This window comes from Mercenaria mercenaria, chromosome 4 (genome assembly GCF_021730395.1).
Source record: "Mercenaria mercenaria strain notata chromosome 4, MADL_Memer_1, whole genome shotgun sequence".
Lineage (NCBI taxonomy): Eukaryota > Metazoa > Mollusca > Bivalvia > Venerida > Veneridae > Mercenaria > Mercenaria mercenaria.
Window position 1 is genome coordinate 33,189,127 of NC_069364.1, and position 25,389 is coordinate 33,214,515.

The 25,389-nt window shown below is 33.2% G+C and overlaps 1 protein-coding gene across 2 annotated transcripts in view; it reads left to right on the forward strand.

The window, feature by feature from the left end:
- Positions 1–2,151: 2,151 nt before the first annotated feature.
- The window catches only part of LOC123551420 (beta-1,4-N-acetylgalactosaminyltransferase bre-4-like), a 39,065-nt gene continuing 15,827 nt past the window's right edge, over positions 2,152–25,389 (forward strand). Inside the window, exons 1-3 of one of the 2 annotated variants that reach the window (XM_053540911.1) lie at positions 2,152–2,545; positions 5,859–6,091; positions 6,512–6,699. In XM_053540911.1, the coding sequence (XP_053396886.1) occupies positions 2,326–2,545; positions 5,859–6,091; positions 6,512–6,699 (641 nt within the window). In that variant the 5' untranslated portion in view covers positions 2,152–2,325. The remainder of the gene's footprint in view (positions 2,546–5,858; positions 6,092–6,511; positions 6,700–25,389) is intronic. The other variant, XM_045340351.2, reaches the window with a different exon arrangement.

The following is a 25,389-nucleotide window of genomic DNA, read 5'->3' on the forward strand; positions in this document are numbered from 1 at the left end:
ATTCGAAATTTGCTTTTTTTATAATTCCATATTCGTCGTTTGAAGGTAGAGTTAGTCTGATAACTAAATTCAATATATGCAAATGTTCCAAAATGATCACTTATTGTCTTATCAGTATTATATATACCTGAATGTAAACACTGTAATGACGACGAAATTCCGATAGGATCTAGTAACGTTCGTGAATGGTGACTTATTCTTGTAGGTTCGCTTATTACATTTCTTATATTATTTAACATTAAAATATCTTTAAGTTTGTGGTTGTTTGGATTTAGCTGGTCTTCGTTGATGTCTCCTACCATGACTATATTATTACATATTTCTACCGCCCTATCAAAACAGATACTGATGCGATCCCAAATTTCAACAGATGAATGTGGAGGTCGGTAAAGATTACATATTAAATAAGTCTTTGTTTCGTCTTTTATTTTAAGCCAACTTGATTCCGGTAAAATATTTTCTAGATCATATAATCTTTCTGAATGAATCATAGTCGAAACGTAAATCATAAGTCTACCAGAATTTGCGGTATTGTCTTTCCTATACATTTTGTCAAAACCGTCAAGGCGCAGTGACTCATCTTGAATATCAGTATATAATTTACTTTCTGTGAAACGAAGTATATCGTAATCTAGAAAATTATCCTTAGCCGGATCTAATATTGGATGTCAGACGAAACGGAAACGGTCATCCATCCATCTAGATATATTCAGCTCAAATTTGCGAAAAAAGTAAAACGGTGATGAGACACTTTTTCCCCCACCATTATTTTCATCTGGTAACATTCTTTAAGAATATACATACATATAAGGTCAGTCATTGGCAGAAAATATGGCACATGTCTCGCTAGGTGTGCAATTTTGGCCATTTTTGATCAAATTTTAGTGTCCTGAAACCGAAAGTTTACTCGTTTTTATCATAAAAACAACGGAATCGGCAGGCTGAAAATGTCACAGTATATGCAGTTTATCCGCTCTACCCTTACACAACTTTTCTCAAGATTGTATTTTAATGATTTTTCTTCGCACTGGTATCAACGGAATTTCAAAATTTACTATCCCCTGCCCCTTTTCGATCACAAACATACACTATCGATAAAAAAACAATATTAAACATACAATGAAACTAACAAAACACTGAATATGAATATCAAACAAACAATAACAATAACAAAGTTTACAATATGAATAACAAAATGAATAACAATAACGTTTGACATGCCACAGAGCAATTCATTTTATTTTTAAAAAAATGCGAGCGAGTCACTTTAAGGGTGGGGAAATTAATTTTTCTCTTTGATTTGTTTTTTTTGTAATAAAAATGAAATAAAATTGTCATATCAGATATGAAATAGAAAAGATCCACCTTTTTCTGCGTTTTGCTTATTTTCAACATATCAAAATTTTAGTGGTCACTTTTCATTGAACGAATTATATCAAGCGGAATTACTATCGGTACTCCTCGGCGATTAAAATTAGATATACCAGAGTTTGACGGAAAGGAACGAGAACATGTCTCGCTCAAAGGTGATTACACCATTTTAAACTTCTATTTCAGTTACAATGGACGTATAGTAAGATTTGATTATCAAGGATGTATTTTTTTTTAGTATTGGAAAACTATCACAAAAATAAGAAAAAATAATGCAAATATTTGATAGGCCGGGTTAGCTGTTTTGGTCAGTACACCATCAACCATGACAAATACTGCAGTATCTTGACTGACATAATCACAGTTATCAGCCTATAGCCGTCAGATAAGCGTGTTTATAGATGGAGATACTTGACATGGGTTTATATAATGTTTAAACTTCGTTATGTTTCATTAAAATATTAAATATGGCAAGGGTCTCCCATTAAAAGGGTATGCTTCCGGATGTATATTAATGCATTTTGTTTAGGTACCAACGTCCGTAAAATATCAACATTATAGTACATGTATTTAAATTTTTAAAGCCCAGAAAAAACTTGTTTTTTACATCGCAGCGTGAATAACGCTGTAGACAGCTTTTCTATAAAATGTTATATGAATGTTTTTATAAATAAATACCGCCAAGATCCCAATGAATCACGTTAGTTTTAGTTTCTGTAACTTTTTACTTTAAAGAGAGACGTAGGTATACCAAGGACATTACACGAGCACAAGTTGTTATCTGTTTACAAACAAGGCCAAAGCACAAAGTGGAATAGGTACTAATCGAATATGTGTAACGTTTTACATTTGCAAGTTTTATGTTTTTTTCGTCGTGGGATAATATTAAGACATCAATTGTTACTTTTCTGCATGTGATTTTGAACATTTTGAAGACTTTACATTGTTTCAGCGATGGTCTGTAGCATTGGCGGCAGGAGCCGGTTAAGGACATTTTTATTTGTAGTTTTGAGTAGTGTGGTGGCTTTAAGCATTCTGCAATACGTGATTAACAAGAATGCAAGAACTGTTTTGAAAACATTGGACCTGACCCAGAACAGGTCCATGTCTCAATGGAGATCTACAACAACGACCAGAAATCTAGACAAATGCTCAGAAATGCCAAAGAATGCAGGTAAGAAAAAAACTTCAATAATTGCAATGGTGGTAAGCGATTTAGGTCAGTGGCCACCAATTATTTTACCATATAATTCAATTATTAATTGCACTGACTTTCAAAAATCGAAATATGTGTACATACTCTCTTGTTTATTGGCGTATAAGCAGGGGGAGGCCTGGGGGCGGCTCCCTAATTGTAAGAGAGCCCCCCTCCCCCCAACTTTTGACCCCTAAAACTGATTTTTGTTAGAAATAACAGTAGATGAAAGAAAAGAAGCAGCATTTAGATGTATGGATAGGTTTAGCTGGCCGGTCTCCCATTGCTCCCCCCCCCCGCAAAAAAAGGGGAAAAAAACGACAAAATACCCCATTGAAATCGCTCCTATGCCAATGTTGTTGCACAATAACGTCATAGTTTCATTGACAAGCATACAGTATGAAAAGCTTCGTAAATTTTGTTACTGTCTGGAAATGATGATACTTCACTCTTAGTGTTTCTATAAAGCAATTATGGAAGGCCGGTGCGCAATGCTATTGCCAAATACTTAATGCCAAATATTTAATGTTAGGTGCACATGGAAGGCCGGTGCGCCATGCTAATTGCCAAATGCTAAATGACCAATAGTTAATGCAAAATGCTATTTGCCAAATGCTGAATGTCAAATATTGACTGTCGAAAGGAAACGATAAATGCCAGATGTTTATTGCTAAGTGCTTATCAAAAAAGCTGAATATATCAGTGTATGAATGCATCCTTTAAATAGTCATTCGCCTTTATGACATAACTTTGTCTCTATTAAAAACTTTTTTCTAAACATTTTGAGAGTAAATAGTTCCGGCCCGGTTCTTATGGCCGGTAGAACAAGTGATTGGTAGAATATTATATGTCTTCAAATGATTAAAAGTTACATTCATAAGATTGAGAAACAGAAATCATTAATTAATAAATTTAAAGAAGTTGACGATTGGCATTTATCATTTAGCAATAAGCATTTGCTATTTGACATTTAAATAGCGATGGTCTAGTGGTAACACGCTTGACTGTCAATCCAGAGGTCCGGGGTTCGAATCCCGGTCCAGGCACAGAAAATTTCTGAGATGCTCTTGAGTGTCTCCCACCTAACTAGAGGCCTGTACTGGTTCTTCCCAGGAAAGACGGCTTCGCGTGTATCGGTGCTATACACCGGGCACGTTAAAGAACCAGACTGTCTATTCAAAAAGAGCTAGGCTAAGTTATCCGGACACGTCTGTATCTGAAAAGTTCTCTCTGTCTTTTCTGGGGGCTTTATCTCACTCTGTCCCTCTGGTCAGATCGCTCTGTGTCTGTACTAGTAGAGGATGATTTCGCGTTCTGTGTGGCTGCAGTTGCTGTAAAGCGCCTTTGAACGTGTTTATCATAAAAAGGGCGCTATATAAATCTGGTATAATAATAATAATAATAATTTAGCATTTTTTCATTTAGCATAAAGTATATGGCATAAAGCATTTGGTATGTAGCATTTAGCATTTAGTAATTGGCATTTAACATTAAATAATTGGCATTTAGCATTAAATATTTGGCATGTGGCATTTGGTAATTAGCATGGTGCAACGCCCTTCCACAGTTACATATTCCTTAATGCTTAATGTTAACTTCAGAATGTCAGATGCTGCTTGTTTAACGGTAAATGGTAAAAGTTTAATCTCAAATGCTAAACCATGATTGATAAAGTGTTTCTCTAATAAGTTGATATACGTTTTTAGCGCCGGTTTCACACCTTGGTTAAAGTTTTCTTTCCAGTCCACATTTTGACAAAACTTTTTGACATATAGCTTTGAAACTCAACACTTGTGTACCATCACCATGTCCAGTTTTAGGCAAGAATACATAACTCCATCAAGGATTTTGTCTGAATTATGGCCCCTTTTAACTTACAAATCTTGGTTAAGTTTTTCGTACCAGTTCATATTTTGTGTAAACTGTTAGACATATGGGTTTAAAACTTTTATCACTAGTTTATTATAACAGTCTCTATTTTGACTGAATTATGGCCCTTTTTTGGACTTGGAAACTGGTTCAGTTTGGTGCAAGTCGTACGTTTTGTCAAAACTATTTGACATGTGGCTTTGAAACTTTGAACACTTGTTCATCGTCATAATCTCCATTAGTATGTCAAAGATATTTGGTTGAATTTTGGCCCTTTTGGACTTGGAAATCAGTTAAGTTTTTCGTACCAGTCCAGATTTTGTCTAAACTGTTTGACATATAGCTTTGAAACTTTGACCACTTGTTTACCATCATAGTCTCCATATGTAGGCAAGACTACATAACTAGGACAAGGATTTTTGCTCTAAATAAGAAACTTCATGAAACAGCAACTTTTATCAGGTAGGCTCATTAGAACGAAATGCCAGTGATATCCAGAGGCCATCCTACTTGGTGAAATCCTCCACAAGCAATGCTATAGTGCTTCTGCATAGACCACTACAATATCATAACACATTGCCATATAGCGCAAGACTTATCCAGTTCCACAAATACAGGTGTTTGTCTTATCTATTTTCCTGCTTTTGACTTAAAATCTTTGGTAATATTTTGACCCCATACTGAATTGTCGAGCGCGCTGTCAACAGACCACTCTTATTAATATTGACGGTCACATGCATATACCATAAAATGAAGACATAGAGATACAGATTTTTAACCCACAGAGTTGAGAGATTTAACCATTAGCATTAGATATATGGCACTTAACATTAGTATTTAACATAAAACATTTTGTCTTTGGTATATAACATTAAACATTTAGCATTAAGTATTTGACATCAATTAAGCACTAAGTATATATTTAGCAGTTAGCATAGCGCGCCGGTCTTCCGTACAGAATAAATGTTAGTCTAAACATTTTTTGGAGACATATCGTTGTTAGTCCGGTCTTTTGTCTGTCTGTCTGTTTGTCTGTTTGTTTCATTTTACATGTTTCATTTCAAACGATTTTCAGTTACGTTGATTTAAATATTTGCCATAACGAGACAACATGCAAAACACAACTTTGGTCATGTCGGGTGAAGGTCAATGTACCACAGTGAGATCAAGGTCAAATAGGCTTATTTCCAGTTCGCTCTGAATCTTTTATTCCATTAAATGATTTTCAATTAACTTTGGCATTTATACAGAGATAACGTGCATAACGTAATACTATGTTTCAACCATTTTGTTCAAATTAAGAGAAGTGTAGTGATAACGTGAAGTATTGAACTGTGAAATCGTTGTTGTTATCATTATAATAATGATTATTGTTATTAAAATATATTAAATACATGGTTTTACAGAGGAATTTTTTTTTCAGCCAAGGCTATCAATATAAGTACTGAACTGGAAAATCTAAATATTACTGAGGATGGCAACAGTAATCTAAAACCTGGTGGACGGTACTGGCCTATAACCTGTGTAGCTAGACATCGTGTAGCTGTCATTGTTCCGTACAGAGATAGAGAAACGCATCTGAAAATATTTCTGAATCATATGCATCCATTTCTACAGCGGCAACAATTAGACTATGGAATTTTTGTCGTGGAATCGGTTTGTACATTTATTAACTCAAGCCAGGCCTATACCTAGACATCTCATATTTTATTCGATACTGACAAAAACGAGGTATATATTATTGGACTTTTTTTTCAAAAGCGTTTCAGTCCTGTCATTTAACCTAACTAGTGTCCCTGGATTTCTTATCATTTTTCTCTGCAAGTAACTGAAAATATCTGTTTTTATAAGGAAGGAACCATTCTCGGAAGTGCTGTTAATAGGGGTCTTGTGAAAGTATTGAATACTGCCAAACCAAAGCTATAGCTCACCTTCATTATCACGTAACTTGTCTTAAGCAGTCACATTTTTATGTTCTCACTACCGTAAGTTTACCTAGCTTATGCAGCCGCATTCAGTAAGAAACCGATTTAATATCTTCCATTGAGTCTGACTGTATATTTAATTGCCTTTCAGATACCCGACGTCAAATTCAACAGGGCTTTGCTTCTGAATATTGGGTTCGTAGAAGCAAGCAAACTTTATGAATACGACTGTTTTGTATTCCATGACGTGGATCTTTTACCTGAAAATGACGAAATCAGCTACAACTGTGACCAAAGTCCGACGCATCTTTCGTCGGCAATTGACGTCAAGAAATATAAGTAAGTTTATCAGTTTTTTGTTCGTTAATGTTTACCGTCATTTTCACCGCCATTTTAAACAGTGTTTTAGTATTGTACCAGTGAACCAACCAAAGATTTTTGGATTCTGTAACATATTAAAGTAGCTTGATCTGCATGTAACTCAAAGCTTTCATACAATGAGTTGCTGAAATGAACGACTAATAGCATGTCCTATTGTCACTGTTGTCCAACTGATATGTTGCTGAGCTAGCTGGAAGAGCCTAAATTAGATGAAAATCATTATAAAAATAACTGGTGAAAACATATAACAGCATTTTGTAAATATTTGAAAATATTGTTCACTGTAAAAGCTTTTATCGGTCCTGTTTACAGACTCTAAACTGGTCATGTACGTTCGACATGGAAAGCAGTAATATATTACTCGTATGACATCAATAGAAATTGCGATACTGATAAGTTTGTATTGAATGATAGCATATTCGATTTATTATGAATTCAAACGTCCACGGATAAAAAATCGTCAAGAAACAAGTCCAGCGTTTGCATACATATATACTTAATTAAATACGTTATCTTGTACTGGAACGTTTATTCATAACTTCTAGAAGCAAGTCGTTCGTTTTTTTATCCCCTGCCGATGAAATCGGGAGGGGGTGTATTTAAATGGCGTTGTCCGTCCGTCTGTCCGTCCGTCCGTCCGTCCGCAGCCATTTCTCAGTAACTAGCTGGTAGAATTTCATGAAACTTGAAATAAACATGAACCAACATACTGCGATGATGCCCGTCAAGTTTTTTTTGGATTGGTCAATTTCCCTTAGAGTTATTGCCCTTGATTTAATGAAAAATCCATGCCTGAAGCCATTTCTCAGTAATAAGCTGGTAGAATTTCATGAAACTTGAAATAAATATGAACCAACATACTTCGATGATGCCTGTCATTTGTTTTTCAATTGGTCAATTTTTCTTAGAGTTATTGCCCTTAAATTGTTTAAAAATCTACAGATTTGTACATAACAAACCAACCAATTGGTAGAATTTCATTAAACTTCTTTCATTCTTTTCCGAGAAAATTTATTATAAACATGTGAAGTTCTGTACCTACAACTAGTCACAACCTTTCTTTGGTCATCCCCTCCACCCCCCCCCCCCCCCACACACTCCCCCACCAAAAAAAATATTCATTTTCAAACCTTCCATGAATATTTATCAGCATGCAAAGTCTGCCAACTTTCTGCCAAGAAGGTAAAATTTTAGCAGATTTTTGGCAGCAGCTCTAAAGAATAAATTAATAAATTAATATTTAAATACACGTAATATACAGTGTATTACTCAGAATAAACTGATGTATCGTGTAAAATAGAGAAAATTTAATGATAGTTACGTTACAACAAAAACGGCAGGTTGCGTGTTAAAAGCAACATGTGCGTCTTGCGGTAATACAAAAACAAAATTTGTTAAAAGAACTTGAGGTGTAGTTCATGTTCATAAAGCTATGTTACCTTCTTACCAAAGACGGTTTAGCGCTTTAGACAACGGGCCTCTTGTTAATCAAGTTTCAAGTTTTATTAAAGCAAATCGACAATACAATTGCCTTCGGCCAAATACAATCATATACAATTACATACAATGAAAATGGCAACACATTCGACATATACTGCAATACAAACAGTCTGCAAAATAATAATTACGGAACAGTTTGTAAAGTATCAAGGATATCAGTTCGTAACGAAAAAGCATGTTTTACGTATTTACATAATCTTAGCAATTTACATTTATTTTCTGAGGACATGATATTAACAAATTTGTTCATAGATGGCCATGACATATGGCCCAAGTAGTTATTGCGTATATCAGTATACTTATTACAACAAAGTAAGAAGTGATAATCTGATTCAACAACTCTATGATTGCATATCCTACAATGTCTGTCTTCTCTATTTACACCGGTATATCGCCCAAGTTCAATTTCCAAGGAATGTGAACATAGTCTAAAACATGTTAAACTCTTGCGGAGTTTTCATCTGACACTAAGTCTAAATATGTTTCATATTTGAATGTACATTTATACTTTCTATAATACTCTAACTTGGACATAGTATTTATACTTGCTGACCAATCCTGAATATATTGATCATACACTCGTCTCTTTAGAATTGGCATATAATTTACATTGGGATTAAAATCATTTAAAATATACGTTAAACCAAGTTTATCAACAGAAATATTCATACATGATGCCCAAGAGTTTACAATATTTTTCCTCTCTAGATCATTGAACATAGCATATATAGGAGGAACAATGTTTTTCTTGATTTTTAACATATAATTTAATGATCGGATTTTACTTAACACAGATAAAGGAAATCGACCTACTTCACCAGATACAGCAACATTTGGTGTCTGTTTGCGAACACCTAATACATATTTACAGAATTTGATATGAAGCTTGTCGATTTCTTTAAGCTCCCCAAACTTCAGATCCATATAATAATATAGGAGCAACCGTAGAGTCAAACATATGCAACTTTGTTTTAACATCTAACTTTACTCTATCAAAAATAGTAAGCAGACTATGATATGCCCGCATAGCTTGTTCAGATAGAGCTTTGACTCAAGGTTCCAGTGTAAGTAAATTTTATACCAAGATATGTGAACTCCTGTACTCTTTCTATCTGTTCACCATCAATAAAAATGTTTGGGAGAATACGAGTTTTGCGTTTCTCAAATACACATAATTTTGTTTTTGCAATATTGATTGTCAATCCCCATTTACAAGAATATTGATAAAGGCTATCAACTTGTGCCTGTAGACTAACAGGGTCAGTAGTAAACAATACAATATCGTCGGCAAATAACATTATGTACATTGACAATAGATTGAGATCATTATCAGTTAAGTTATCAAAATCAACAGAATTGACGACATCATTGATGAATAAAATAAATAAAAGGGTGAAAGTGGTTCTCCTTGTTTAACACCAAATGAAACATCAAAGAAATCTGTCACTGACATATCTGCAGATATTTTTACACATGAGCTAACATTTGCATAAATAGATTTTACCATGGTAACCAATTTACAATTGATACCAGATTCAACAAGTTTCACCCAAAGAGCATCGTGTATTACAGTGTCAAAAGCTTTCTGATAATCAACGAATAAACACCAAAGTTTGGACTTCGCATGTAGAACTTTCTGTATGATTGTAGTGAGTAAGAATATGGCGTCAGAAGTAGAACGGTTATCCCTAAAACCAAATTGATTTTCACAAAATACATCTTCATTTTCACACCATTTTTTAAGTCTGTTTCTCAACAACAATGAAAATATCTTGGATATAACATTGATTATGGTAATCCCTCTGTAATTACCAGGGTCATTTGTAGGGCCCTTTTTGTGAATCGGGACAATATACCCTTTGCACCAGTCACTTGGATACACACCGGTATCATATATCTTATTATAAATTTTACACAAATATGGCGAAATAAAATCATCTATAAAGAAATCAGTAACATTATTGTTCAAGTCACAACATTTGTTTCTTTTTAAGCATGATATAGTTTTACGAATTTCATCAATTGAGAATTCAGAATCAAGCTGATCAATATGAATTTCATCAGGAGTGCTTGCCGAGTCTTGAAAATCAAATTGACCAGTATCATTACCTTTAGATAAATTGGAAAAATAATTCATGAATTCATCTGAATTGATATCATTCGATACATTATTATCTGATTTTTTAAACACTTTTTAACATATATCCAAAAGTCTTTTGGTGACCTTTTACTCATTTTTGAGAGTTAAGTTTTCTCTTTTTTATAATACAATGATTTAGCTTTACGTTTACATTTAGCATAATTGCTTCTGCTTTTGAGAAAAGCAGTTTTTGTAAGATCACATGGATTCATTTGCATTGGTAAAAGTCACTTTTTGCAATAAGACACTCTTCATTAAACAAAGGTGACTTTCATTTTCACTGAAGGTTTTGTGGAACATGATCTACCATAGCACTGAAAAGAAATATTACGTACACATTTAGACAAGGAGTCAACGCAAGTGTTAATATCACTTTCTCCACTGCATAGTTTTTCTGCAATATCGTCAAAAACATGTTTATTGGATTCCAATAGTTCATTGAAACGCTCAGTTTCAGTTGAGTTCCAGTATAGTTTATCTACACGTGGGTTAACATTAGACGTATACACCTGATGATTAAAACACATTGAAAAAGAAATAGGCGAATGGTCAGAAAATTCAGTTTGATCTAGAACGTACATATTATATATTTTATCAAAGTTAGCAAAGTTTGTTATCAAGTAATCAACAGTACTGGAGTGTGGTCTATTTCTTGACATTGAGTGAAAAGTTGAACGCCCCTCCTCAGGGCGTCCATTGGCTATCGATATATTATTTTGCTTGCACAAATATAACAAACGGTTTCCAAAGTTATTAACATGAAAGTCGTCATTACGCCTTGGGGGGATATATTCACACTGCTCGGACTCAGGCATATTAACATAGCGATCCAAATTGGAATGTTCGATGCGGTCTGAAAGGGTCCCAGTCCTCGAATTCAGGTCTCAAGTTTCACGGTTGCAGACGCATCATCAATATCAAGAGAATCTGTGAAGAAAGAGTGTAATTTAGTTGTACAGTCGTTCTTCCTTTCTTCCGCGGAAGCACATTCATCAAATCCGAAGAACAGAAGATTGTCTTTCCTCGATCGGGACTACACATCTAGCAATTCATTGTTAAGTCTCGCATTTTCTTTTTTAAGATCAATTAATTTTTGCTCGATTTTATGCTTACAGGGCTTAATTTGTCAATAGATAATTGTTTCTTTCTCACTTCGTCGCATGTTTGAGAATCAAATGCCCGACCCGCCTCTAGGCCCGTTACTTGCGATTGACACTCACTTAATTTGTTTTCTAACGTATTGACTCGAACGTCCATGGATGTCAATTTCTGTGTCAATGTAGTGAGCTGAGACTCAATATTGTCAATTTTATCGAGCTTTTTCAATTTAGTGTCTAAATCCGCTAATCGATTTAACACAGTTAGCTGAAAATCATTCGTACTTTGTGGGGCCTGTTGAGGGGGTACCATCTGTGACTGGGGTGGTGGGGAATTATATCCAAGCTGCTGACAGAATGACTGGTTCGTAGGTACCCCGTACATCATTTGTCCATTAGGGGTAGGATTTGGGGAACTTGCAAGCTGGGGCATCTGTTGGTTAAATGTTTGTTGCCCAGACATATTCATGCTTTTAGAATAATTAGCGTCAATAATACCTTGACCAGTCACTTGCCTTTTATCAGGAGTATCGGCGGTTGACCCTGGGGAACCCTGTGATATGTTTCGCTTTTCGATTTTCTTCCCATTCATAACAGAGTGTCAAACAAAACATGCATGATAATCCATGAGCACTGGTGAAATCGTCAAAATAATTGGTTTAATCACAAGTATAGTGTTAAATGCGATTCATAACATCCATTTCACAACGGTTTTGGCCTTTTAATTCCAATAAAAATCAATAAAATCCAAATTTTTATCACAATTTCAAATTTTGGCTGCCATTTTCACGCATGCGCATTACACTAATTTAATGAACTGGACGCAGTATGTTTGAGTCACAATCTTTGTTTTGATGGCAGATTAAATATATGGTAAGAAAATGTTATCTAATTTAAAACACTCAATCAAGATCAACTGGAGAGAAAAAATAGTAAACATCTTAGGCCACACCAAATTGAAAAGTTGTTCATCGGATTTTTTTCTGAAAAAATTGAGGCGGCGAGCGAAAAAATAATTTGAATATTTGTTTTTGAGAAAATCAGGAGCGAGCGAAGAGCGAAGAAATGTATTTGTCTTGTTTTGGCTCTCGATTAACTAATAAAAACCTTAAAATAGAATGTACAGCCCTTTTACACTAGAAATAATTCATCAGGGATTGAGAAAACAAGGGTACATTTTGGTTTGGGTACTTTTTTACCGGCAGACGCACAACAAATCAAACTGTGGAAAAAGGTAATAACATTGGCATACAGCACAGTGTAATCAAATAATGTATGCATTTGAAAATGCAGTTAGAAAATATGTAATACACAACAATGCATAACCTTAAACCATAATCATGAAATAGATATGTGACTTGAGTATTTACTGCTATGAAAATGTAGCATTTATAGCTGATCTTCGAGGTTTTTGATAAAGTAAAATATATCTGTTACCATTAAAGCGTTTGACTTGAAACTTAAAATGGTTATTTACTATCAAAGTCTACACCAGGAGAAACAATCCCCATAACTCTGATTTGAATTTTGACAGAGTTATGCCACATTTAAACTTAGAATTATTTGTTTAAAGTTTTATATAACGTCCAATTTCTCTGCTACTTTCAAAGCTATTGACTATTATTCCCCTTTTACTGTCAAAGCTCTAATTCAGAGTCAAGCACTGAGAAAAGTAGAGCATGCTGTCTTACGGACAGCTCTTGTTCTAACTTTAAACTTTCTTCACGGATTAAATTTGTTGAAACAAAGTCTCAATTAAGGTCTGAAATGGAGATTTACATCCATTCTACTCGAGGATTGAAAAGTTTGAAGATTTAAATTGGTCTGAACATACTCATAATGTAAATTCCTTACCCCACCCACTTTCGTATAAAAATTCTGATCATTTTGACAGGAAAAACAGAAAACAGAAAAGTGACATGCATCAATATCTATTTATACCCTTACCAAATAATGTAGATTGATGTTATCAAATAAATTAGCGCGTGTTTTCATCCAATTTTCAATTTGTAGCAACTCAATTTAGTAAATATCTGGAAGAAAATAGCGTAACTGCATAAAAAAAAATTCTTTGTGTTTCTGAAAAAATATACGAGCGGCAAATCCGATGAACAACTTTTTAATTTGGTGTGGCCTTAGTTGTATGTAAATCCACGAATTAAAATGAAATATAATCTCGGACGTAGGAGTCTTCAAAGAATAATGTGGAAATACAGCAAACCATTCTTATTATGTTATTATTACTATTACAAAATAATTCACATGCTTTGATTGATAAATATAACTAAACAAAACATACTAGTATAAAAATGACACCGACTGAAGCCAGCAAACATTCAAATAAAGACACTGTTTATATTGTATGGTAACTTAAAAGTACTAAAGAGCAAGCCAAAGTATAAAATTGGTGACCGGGCTGGTTTTAAGTAAAATTAAAGAATATACTCCAAACTGGATAGAGGAAATATTTGTATTTAATGGAATTCGCAATACAAACCCAAGAATATATACCATTTAAGATTTGAATAATGAATTAACTGGAGGTGCGTTTTACGAACAAGAACTTTTGCCTACTAAGAAAGAAGTTTTAAGAATAGAAAAAGTTATAAAACGAGACTAAAAGAAAAAAACAGGCCTAAGTAAAATGGAAAGGTTACATTGACAAAAATAGCTGGGTTTCGTTTAGTAACCTTGATAGAATATAATTAATTTTAAAAAGTTATAGTATATATGGGTAAAATTGAGAAAACAATAGCCTGCAATGGAATAAAAATAATTAATCAATTAATCACCGACTTTACAAGACTTGCAGCAGCTTACAGAAAAGTTATGAATTTTGCGGAAGAGTAAATACTGCATTACAAATCACAGCTGGCATTATGGGTTGTTTGGTTGCTTTAGCAGTAGTTACTGCCATTCATGCATTGCTAGTATAACAAACTGAAAGCTGGAGATAAGAAAACCATTTGAAATTACATCTTCACAAAATGAAACAACTAATTATACAAGGTTGCATCGGTGCAAACAAACAGGAAGATGACAAAAAAGTTATTGAAGGAATTTTTACAGAACTTCTAAAACACTTAAAAATTCGAGGTCTTATTCTTATTGATAATCTTTTAAAGGAAAATGTACATACACTGAAAAACATGAAAATATTTACAATAACTACTTAAGATTAAACTAATTCTATAATCTGAAATAGCAAAATCAAAAGATAAGGAAAATACAAGAGAATTTACTGCTGAGTTTGCTCATACCCTTGTCTTAGATAAAAAATAAATCATATGTTGGAGAATTAATCCTTAAAGCTTTACAAAATGAAAAGAATGCAAAAGGTATAAACATAAGAATAAATAATTTATTCTCTTGATCTGGAAATAAGAAAATATCAATGCAGAATAAAATTTTAATATGCTTTTAAGAAAACAAAGTTACCTCTAAGAAACACATCTTTTTAATAGAAAAAATATATATAATACTAGTATTATATACATATGTTTCGAACAGAAAGATATTGTGAACGTAATGAAGATACACCTATTCAGTTAGACACTCCTTTGAGACTTCCTGAGGATGGTGCAAGACAAGCAAAAAATGAATGACAGGAGTTCTCATTTTGATTGGTTTGAGGCATATACTGAGGTTGATTTTAAAGTAAACAAATCGACAGATGGTGCAGATTTTGGTACTGGTGAAAGAATTGCTATAATAAATCATTCAAGTAGTCTTATTGATCATCTGACTGTTGAACAAAATGGTATAATCGTGTATAATTGTACTGGTTTGTACAGAGTTGTTAATATTACGGGTTTATTAAAATGTCAGAGGAGTATGCCGGCACAGTTGGAACAAATGAATACTTCGATTTAGAAAAAACTGACCAACCCTAAAGCAGAACTTAGCAAATCGCCTATAATCAAGTATTTGCTGTGCGTAAAGATAAAATTCAAGGCAATAACACAGTTAAGGAGGTAGGTTACCTTGTTAACAAGAGTAAATTCAAATTAGTTTAACCGTAGCAATTTATTGTATTTCGTGTAAGTTAATGTTTTAGCTGCTACAATCTCAAGTTCGTTTATCTCTGTCCCTTTGAGTACAAGTTTTATCCATGTTTGAAGTACATGACCCTCCAAAGGTATTTTATATTGAAAGAGGAAGGAAATAGGGATATTTAACACTTTTCAGTGTATTTCGGTTTCACTGTTATCATTAGAAGCCTGCGTAGTTGATAATTTTATTAGTATGCACGCTAGCTTTCTAAAATAAGCTTAAAATGTATATGTCGTGGGGCTCGTGTTTCCATGGTATAGCATTTTCTCTCATTTTTAAAGAACTATGCATGATAACGGGTTTTTCGACGGCTTCAGTGCCTTTCTGTTAATAATCAACATGGAATATTTGGGTAATATTATTAGCAGAATACTCAACACTTTACATGGTACCCTGTTTATCTTAACGTTTAAAGTAACCATGGTAACAGAGATGTTTAAAATATCTTATATCTTGCTTTTAATCGTAATTTCTTTGAACAAAAAGTAAATAAAATTACCTGTCTCGTTTAATGTAGCTTCAAAATATTTTATTTCTAAAGTAAGTAATATGTTCGTGTTATTTGCATTTATTTAAACAAATTTCAAAGCTTAAAATACTTACAGCAGTACTCCTCATCTGATTTTTTTATGGAAAGATCATTGTGCTTGTAATTATTATTCTCATGGCTGGTGTTAAAATACAGGTATAAAGCTGAAGTTGTGTTCTTTAAATAGACCAGTGTCAACAGCTCTAAATTTTACATTTAGATATATAGAATACGGGATTCGTTTCCATTGTAACATTTATTTAATTCAAGAAATCACTATTTTCTACTGAAATTTGAACACTTTTAGCGCATAGTTTAAGTATATAACTACCAAATTATCAATGGAAACAAAAAATGGGTATTACAAATCAAACGTCCCAATTTTTATTTGAAAATGGCCGTAATAAGTAACCGTTCACCCAGCTACATTGTATATTCTCAATAACATCATTTACCATCATCAGTTTTCTTACATTCCTCATTACAATTCAACATAGCTACACAAAAGCCGCAAAATGATGATCATTATTCAGAGCGAAAGACTCATTAAAATATTTTGGCAAATAATGGCTGTTTAAAAATAGTTCAAATAAAAAATGATTGCTCTGAATTACGTACTTTCAAGATAAAAGCTATTAATTTTGCGCGGTAACTGACACGTAACGTCATGACGTCGATGACGTCATCATTTTAAGGCAACAATGTTTTGTAGCGTTTCTGCGGTAATTAGTTCATTATTTCCATATTATTAAACTATTAAGCATCAGATCAGACACAGGTTAATGATTTCTTTTCAGAAAAATAAATATACAAACACATTTAGTTTGTCGTAAACGTTGTCGTAAGTCCTCACGTTAGCTTGCGGTTGGGCATGCGCGCATACAAATACTAGATGTTTTTCATTAGGAATACAGACACTAAATAGAAAAATGGCGCGAAAAAAATGATAGTCGCATAATGACGGATACAAATAGTTCTCAGTTTTTTTTGCTCTGTAAAGCTATTTTCCTTATTTTCTTTGCAATTTTTTTGCTAAAATCACATGACAGATCTATGCTTGACATGTAGGTAGCATTTTCATAATGAAATAACAACATGACAAAATTTTTCATGGAAACTTAGATCATACACCACCAATGTTATTTGGAGTCTCATTTTTTAGCTGATTTTGCAGTTTGTGTGTTTGACTGAAATTATTTTTCTTGCAAACATGACCCCCACTTTTCTTTTGATCTTTTTTTAGCATTGACAAAACTCTTCAAGAAAATGTAGGTTACAGACATTTAAAATGGGTCCTGATGTGTGCTGCGGCCATTGGAAATAGGTCAATTTTATATAGAATAAAGAACAATAACTATTTAGTGTGTTATAACCTATAAGATGACATTGGTAAAACTTGAAATCTGGCCAGATGATGGTGGAAATGGACTACTTTGAATAGAATTTGATAGAAAAGGACAAAATTATTGCAATTTTGCTGAAAATGAGGATAAAACCAAAAAATATCACATTTTCACTGTTTTAAGTGTACTTTTTTCAAAAACTGCCTATTTATAGCCTACTGATTGCTATTTTCTGGCCATCAGAGGTAAAGTGAACATATCTAACAGTTTAAATGTGTACTTTGTATGCAGATCAGAGTAGAAAATGTCAAAACAGGGCAAAACAAGGCTGCATTTAGGGTAACTGCTTCAAAATTATGACGCGACAGCTATTTTTGACAAAATCTGACACTTTGTCCTATGGTACTGAAAATGCCATAAAACCTTAGAAACTGTTGATATCAAGCTAAAACCTTGTATTTTTTCATGTATTTAGGTTTCTTGTACATTTCAAATGAAAATGGCACAGTGTCAGAGAAAAAAGTTTTTCTTATAAGCATACAGACACTAAATAGAAAAATGGCGCGAAAAAAAAATGGTAGTCGCATAATGGCGGATACAAATAGTTCTCAGTTTTTTTTTGCTCTGTAGAGCTATTTTCCTTATTTTCTTTGCAATTTTTTTGCTAAAATCACATGACAGATCTATGCTTGACATGTAGGTAGCATTTTCGTAATGAAATAACAACATGACAAAATTTTTCATGGAAACTTAGATCATACACCACCAGTGTTATTTGGGGTCTCATTTTTTAGCTGATTTTGCAGTTTGTGTGTTTGACTGAAATTATTTTTCTTGCATCAAACATGATCCCAATTTTTCTTTTGATTTTTATTTAGCATTGACACAACTCTTCACGAAAATGTAGGTTACAGACATTTAAAATGGGTCCTGATGTGTGCTGCAGCCATTGGAAATAGGTCAGTTTTATATAGAATAAAGAACAATAACTATTTAGTGTGTTATAACCATTACATATCTGGTGCAGTCGTTCTGCGCATGCCCGGAAGTGATTATCAATTGGAGCGCACAGCAAAAATACGCAAATTTTTGCATGTCCGCACGCATTTAGTGTATAATATGCATAATATACTGACTAAAGGTTAGGGTTAGTATCACCATGGTTACAAAATATATACATTACAGATACTTTTTGTTCAAATTGCTTGAATCCGGTATATACCGGAGTCTGTGATATATATTACAGGCGCACCAGATCTGGTTTTAGTCACAGCCACAAATATCAAGGTAACCTACCTCCTTAATACACGAATATCCTTAAATAATTACTTACTTACGTTAGATTTAACTGATCTTCCTTTTAGAGCTGGTGGAGCTGACAGTGGGCATGTTATTGTAACAAAAAATATTTTGTGCGTTCCACGATTATTGCTTAATTCCGGCTTGGATTTTTAACAAGAACTTATATCAAACCACAAAAATGGTGTTACTTGCGAGAAATGTTACAACAGTCTTGTAACAAAAGACAAAGCAATTACACATTTAGAATTACCTCCTGAATATAAAGCCAAAACATGTTATAATTAATTTACAAAGGGCTGATTAATTCGCAACCTAAAAACCCCTACTTGTTTGATACATTTACAATAAACACAGCAAGTTGTAGGCGCAAGATTAGAAGTTGAAAATGGCGTGTTTTATCAGAAACTAAGTACAGCAGTCTCTCTGGAATTTTGAAGATGTTATTAATTATTCTTATAAGGTATAATATGACATGTCATGACATGACATGGCATGATATTATTATATGATATGATATTATGACGTGACATGACATGACATGACTTGATATTATGATATGGTATGATATACTTCAATTTATCGTATAAAAAAGACACCCTAAGTGATGATTAACAAATAATCAAGGCCTTTGTGGTTTGTGACTTATCACGGTTCAGAGTTCAGATGCGCAGGAATTGAGCCAAGTTGAACCATGGTAACCATGATAAATTAGACGACATACCACAAGAAGACCTTGAATTGACGCCATAATGCTCTCTTACCGGTCCGCGCGTCAACCGTTGTTTATCGCAGAATGTACAGAACTTTGCTTTCTCCTTTGTTTAACTAGCATTTTTGAAATGCTTTGCCAGGGACGTATATGTATTACGGCATATCTGGTATCTGCGTCTTGTTTCTTCCATAATAACCTCTTTTTGTTGCATAAAAGATGCAATCTAATCCATGGTATGTTTTGCTGTATCAGTTACCAACCCCAAACGCACTGCCCTGAACAATGTGCTTACTGGTTTCTCCCTCTGTTTACTCAATTTTGAACTGAACGTCGGTTAAATTTTTGTTGATAACCGTGATTGTATTGAATTGCATGTGCGATTGTTTGGTTTTAGGAATCATAGCAATGATTTTGGGAAGTATCAGTCGGTATGTTTTTATTCACTTTCTCACATAATTCATTCGACGCCGCCCTGAAGGCGGTGTCGAGTATATGGGATACACTTTTATTTCGAACCCTGTAAAGATGGTAATGAATAGTTTCGGAGTGATAAACTGAACACAGTGAATAGTTTGTAAAAGGATCAACGATATTGCACAATACATTTTAGTGAATAAACAAAAAGTGGCAAAAATAAAACATAATGTATGTAATGCAACTAATTATGTGATCTAAAACAATGCTATTTGTCTTTCCTCTCCTTATTTGTAGAGCAGAACATATTTTTTTTTATTTACAATTTCGTCAAAAATGTTGATCCGATTTATTGATAAGGGAGGTTACCCTGTAAGTCAAGTTTTCTATCTCTATTCTTAGCATGACCTACTTACTTATCTCATTTTCTATAAATAGAACACACCGCAGATATACCATACGCGTGAATCGCCTGGACAAGGGAGCGTTCGTGTATTTTACAACTTCGAAGAGAATATTAAAAAAAAAATTATGGAAAATTACAATTTGCCTGCATAAAAATTCCTTGAAAAAAAAAACGTATTTACAAAGTAAATAAAGGAATTAATCAGCATAGATAAATTATGTTGAAATGAACGAAGGAAGTGCCGCTGTTAACTTATTTTTAACATTTTGTCTTGTTTTCTTTGTTGATAGGTACAGTGATGTAATTTCAGAATGCGCACACTTTTGCAAATTCCTATTTCTATTTGTTTTTTTTTTGTTTGTTTGTTTTTTTTCTTTTTTCTTTCTTTTTTTTGCTTATGTGTCATATAGATCTACTCATTGTTTACAGTTATACACTGTCAACTAAGGTATGCAATAGGCTAAAGAGCATTTGGCTGAATTTGTCAGTGACAAGTTAATACTTCTTTAAATGTGGTTAGATCGAAATATCAAAAGCCATGGGACCATAACTTATCAAAGCATCAGTGACTTTGAAATAGAATTCCTTGTTGAATTTATATGTTGATTGATCTTATATGACTAGTCAGTTTTCTTTTTTGTTTTTAATTTAATAGATAGTTTTTGTATTTATCCATTCTTGACAAAAAAAAAACAAAAAAAAGAAAAAACCAAACATTTTCATTGAAATATTTTCTACACTTTGGCAGTGAGTTATAATGCTTGCTAACTTTCTTGTAATATTAGATTTGAACTACACTGACATACTACTAGTAACCTTACAGTTCAACGAGGACTTCAAGTTTATCGTTCGTCCGAAAAAAAAATGAATTCTATGATATTCAAAAGTATATAAGAAAGATTAATGCTTTGTGAATAGGGGCAATATAGAGATTATTTATGTTATATCATTCTTTTCATGGACAAAATTTTTGGTTGTTTTTGGCAAGGGAAACAGTAAATTGCTGTGTATAATCTGCATTCTGAAATCTATAATGTAGGTGACTAAGGTCCATAAAACTTCATCAGTAAATAGAAAACACTCATTACAATACATGATAATAAAAATAATGGTTTCTGTGAACCACAACTTTGAAATAATTTCAACATTTCCTCATTTCCCAACAAACTGCATTTCTGTGAAACTTCATACACACGGTCCTGCATATAAGAACTTTTCACAGGAGATGACCTTAGTTAGTGAAATACATACTTTAATTTTGTATGTAAAGGGACCACCTACTCGCAATGTTAATGTCATTGCAGGTAGAGGATTTGTATTGCATGGTAAAACTTTTCTATCATGTTTATTCTTCATGTTTTAAACAGTTTATCACATTTATTGTTTTATGTGCTAATGTTGATAACTTGTAGCCAGTCAGACTAATAAAGTAATGATTAGGTGATTTCTCATATTGCAATAAATGTACTTCAGACACAACACTTGGCGGCGTCTTTGATGCTTGCATCAATGAAATTCCTTGTATAAATCTTGAAAGCTAGTCGTACTCATCCGTTCACTAAGTCAGTGTTCGTACTCAAAATAACTCGAATGTAAAATTACTATTCTTGATATCGTGTTCCTTTTTACCTAATTTTTAAACAATATGCAAATATTTGCGTAATGTCATATTTGTAATAACGAGAAATGAGAAAAAATCGTTTAAAAACCTTCAATACATGCTTTTTGTAGTGTTGTTGATTTGTTGGCCCCGGTTATTGATATCTAAAACATGTTTACCGTTTCCAAGAACAACAGAATGGGAATTAAAAACTGTACCGGAATCGTAAAGTCATCACATATGAAAACAATACATTTAGTCTTCGTGTTATGTTTTTTATGCAGGTATAGCGACAATACACGCTTGTTTTGTGCATTAACGTCTGCAGAAGCCCTTGGGATATGTTTGTGACCTTGACCTTCGATCTCGGTCACAGATGTTCCCGCGAGCTTTTGCAGAAGTTAATACACAAAAAAAACGTGTATTATCCCTACATTCAAATCCAGCCATGTTAGAATCCAGAACTTAAAAATAAGTAGAGATTACAGAGTATATGCTGTAGTACCGCATGAAGAAAATGTAGTTATTGATACTATTGAATATGAACTATTAATTGTTAGATGAAAAATAAAAATATAATATATATGATATATAATGAATATAAAGTAATTTTAACAGATTGACAAAAGAAAAAGATGGCAAAAGCTTATAATGGTAAGTGTCCGCATTCTTTAAGATTAAAATATAAGTAGCTGCATAGTAATTTCCCTATACATGTACTTTTCAAAAAGGCACAAATTAACCAAATTGAAAATTCTATTAAAAATAAGGAGGGATTAGGAGCAAAAAAATCAAGAAAACAAGGTCAAAGAGAAGGATTCCTGGCTGCTTTAGCGGGTCTGTTGGGTAAGACAGTCTTAACATTTATTGCAAGAGTTGCTCCAAAAATAATAACTCCATTAGGTGTTGGTGCATTATCAAGTGTAGCTAGCACTGGGGTCAACAAACTGTTACGGCAGGGAATGGTGCCCGTACCAAACAATTAAAACAACTTTTAGCACCGTATCTAACACTTAGTCAGTAAAAACAATTATCAAAATCTGGTACTATGACAGCAAATGTAAAACTGACAAAAACAAAAGCAAGATTGTGTTTTTTTGGGTATGCCTCCTTTGGTTACGTCATTGCTAAGTGGTAAGGGTATACAAACTGATTTTCATCAAAGACAATACTGACGAATTCCATTTGTACAAGTTAAAACCTATGGTTTTTCAAAGCAAACCATTTTTTTTTTTAATTTTGAGATTGAACAATTAAACAATTAAATTAAGTAATTAAAAAATTAAAAACTCAGTCTTGGGTGTATTCAGTAGAAATAATTTACCAGAAACATAACTTTCTGGAAAGCAGTATGCTTTACCAAATACGCTATTTATTTCTCATTAGATATTCGCTTTCTGTTTTATCTCTCTTTGTTTCTTTTAATATTTTTTTAATTCTGATGTAGTATTCATTTTATGATTTCTTTATTTCGTCTTGTCACGTCATTTACTTGGATTGTCAGTTGAATGAATGAACACTTGTCAAGTCGTGGATTTTCCTGAAAATACTTGGAAATGCTGGTAACAAGTTGAAAAGTTGAAGAGTAAACTACAGGAGCTCAAAACAAAGTAGTTCGTTTTATTCAAAACTACCATTGTAGAACATCTCTTTGCGTCGCAGATTTTAAAGATCTTGGTTGTTTTAATATTGAATACAAGTGTAGACAATTGAGACTGAATCATGTCTATAAGATTTTCCATAACAAGTCTCCCAGTTACATGCAAGAACACTTTACCAAATGCAGCGATATCCACTCTTACGGGAGCAGATCTAATCTAAATTTTTATATGCCACAAGTCGATGGGTTTACAGCAAATTCATTTTATCCCAACGCAATCAAGGACTGGAATAAGTTACCAGCTGACATAAAATTAACAAAGTCCAAGGCTACTTTTAAGAAACCTTTAAAGAAACATCTATTAACAGATTTGGAAAGAGATGAGAAATCTTTATATATATATATTCTTAACTAGTTCCGTTTTAACAAATTTTTATGGTATTTTTATGAAATAAGAGTTTAGTTTTTGTGTTACCATGTCAATTCCTGTAGAAAGTTATTAGACCCTTATTTTCTGCATATGTTTGTATCATGCTGTCATTAATTTTGTAAGACCTATATAATATGCTAATGACACAAACGCCTAAATTGTAACGTCATTTACAAGATCATGACGTGTTTACATCTTTGTATTCAAAAAAAGGTATGTTGTTTTAAACTGGAATGTATTAACCACTCTATGATATGTATTATGACAACGTAAGATCTTTGTCTTGTGATTTCATTGTCACTTTTATACCATCATGTGACACAGTTTTGTTAGAGTAATTAGTCACTTAAGATCTAAATGTGGCAGCAGGGACCCCGTTGGAAATAAGTTTTTGCATGTAAATGCCGAAGCTTTACGGCAATCCTGTACACTGTCTGCTATTAGACATTGTCGGTTTATGTGAAGTCTGACTGTGAACATTGAATGCGGACTGTCTAGCTGTCTATGGAGCGTTTCAAAACACCTTTATTCTTTATTTTTTTTTTTTGTTGTTGTTGTTGTTGTTGTTGTAAGCGCCGTTTTAACAGTATTTCAGTAATGTAACGACAGACAGTTGGCCTAAAAAGGGTTCCTGGATTGTGTAATGGTGCAAGTTAACCTGTTCTCAGCAAGTAACTGCCAAACTCCTCAAATGAATAAGAGGTGGTGGACGAATGATTTCAGACGCAACCCTTCCTATCAAATTGTCACTGCTACTATAATTCTAAACATTGTGTGTCTCAAAACATTAAATTTCATTGATTGCTTATAGCTAATACTGTAACATTTGAAATTAAACATTTGAAATTAAAATGAAAGTCCGATATTGATTAAGAAACAATTGTCTATATATCTGTTTCTTTTGCAAACATTGTCATGAACCAGGTTGTATGGTCTGTTTGGATGAAATAAGTCTGACTGAAATTGGTCAGTAGTTCCTTCCTTTTTGAGCATATGTTACATTTATGAAAATTATTAGATGACTGTTGCTGTTTATTCATGGAAAATGTTAAAATGTAACGAATAGATAATTTGTAAGTTGCTTTAACACAGTGATAAGTCACACCCATTAACTGTGCATACTGAAATTAGACTGACCGGAGATCATGTAATTACAGTTTGGTGATCATCTGATGTTCACTTCAAATTAGTGTGTTTTTAAACTATCACTATTTGTACGCCTAATGGATGAAACTGTAAGAACCCGTGGGTTTCATTTTCAGTGACTGAAATTACGTGCTTAAAGTGCGCAATCCTATACAAATTATGGTCTTTTTTACATTATTTTCTCGACAATCTCTTATACATGAGAGTGCTAGTCACCCCCCTGGGCGGATCTGTAATTATTTTTGAGAGATATTTCAACAAAAAGTCCTAAACATCACTTGATATTTGTTATAGGAAAAAGATTTTTCTCCCTGGATGAGAAAGTTTTTTCTTCTTGTTTTTTTTTCGGAAATAAATCGGGGAAGTTAATGTTAAC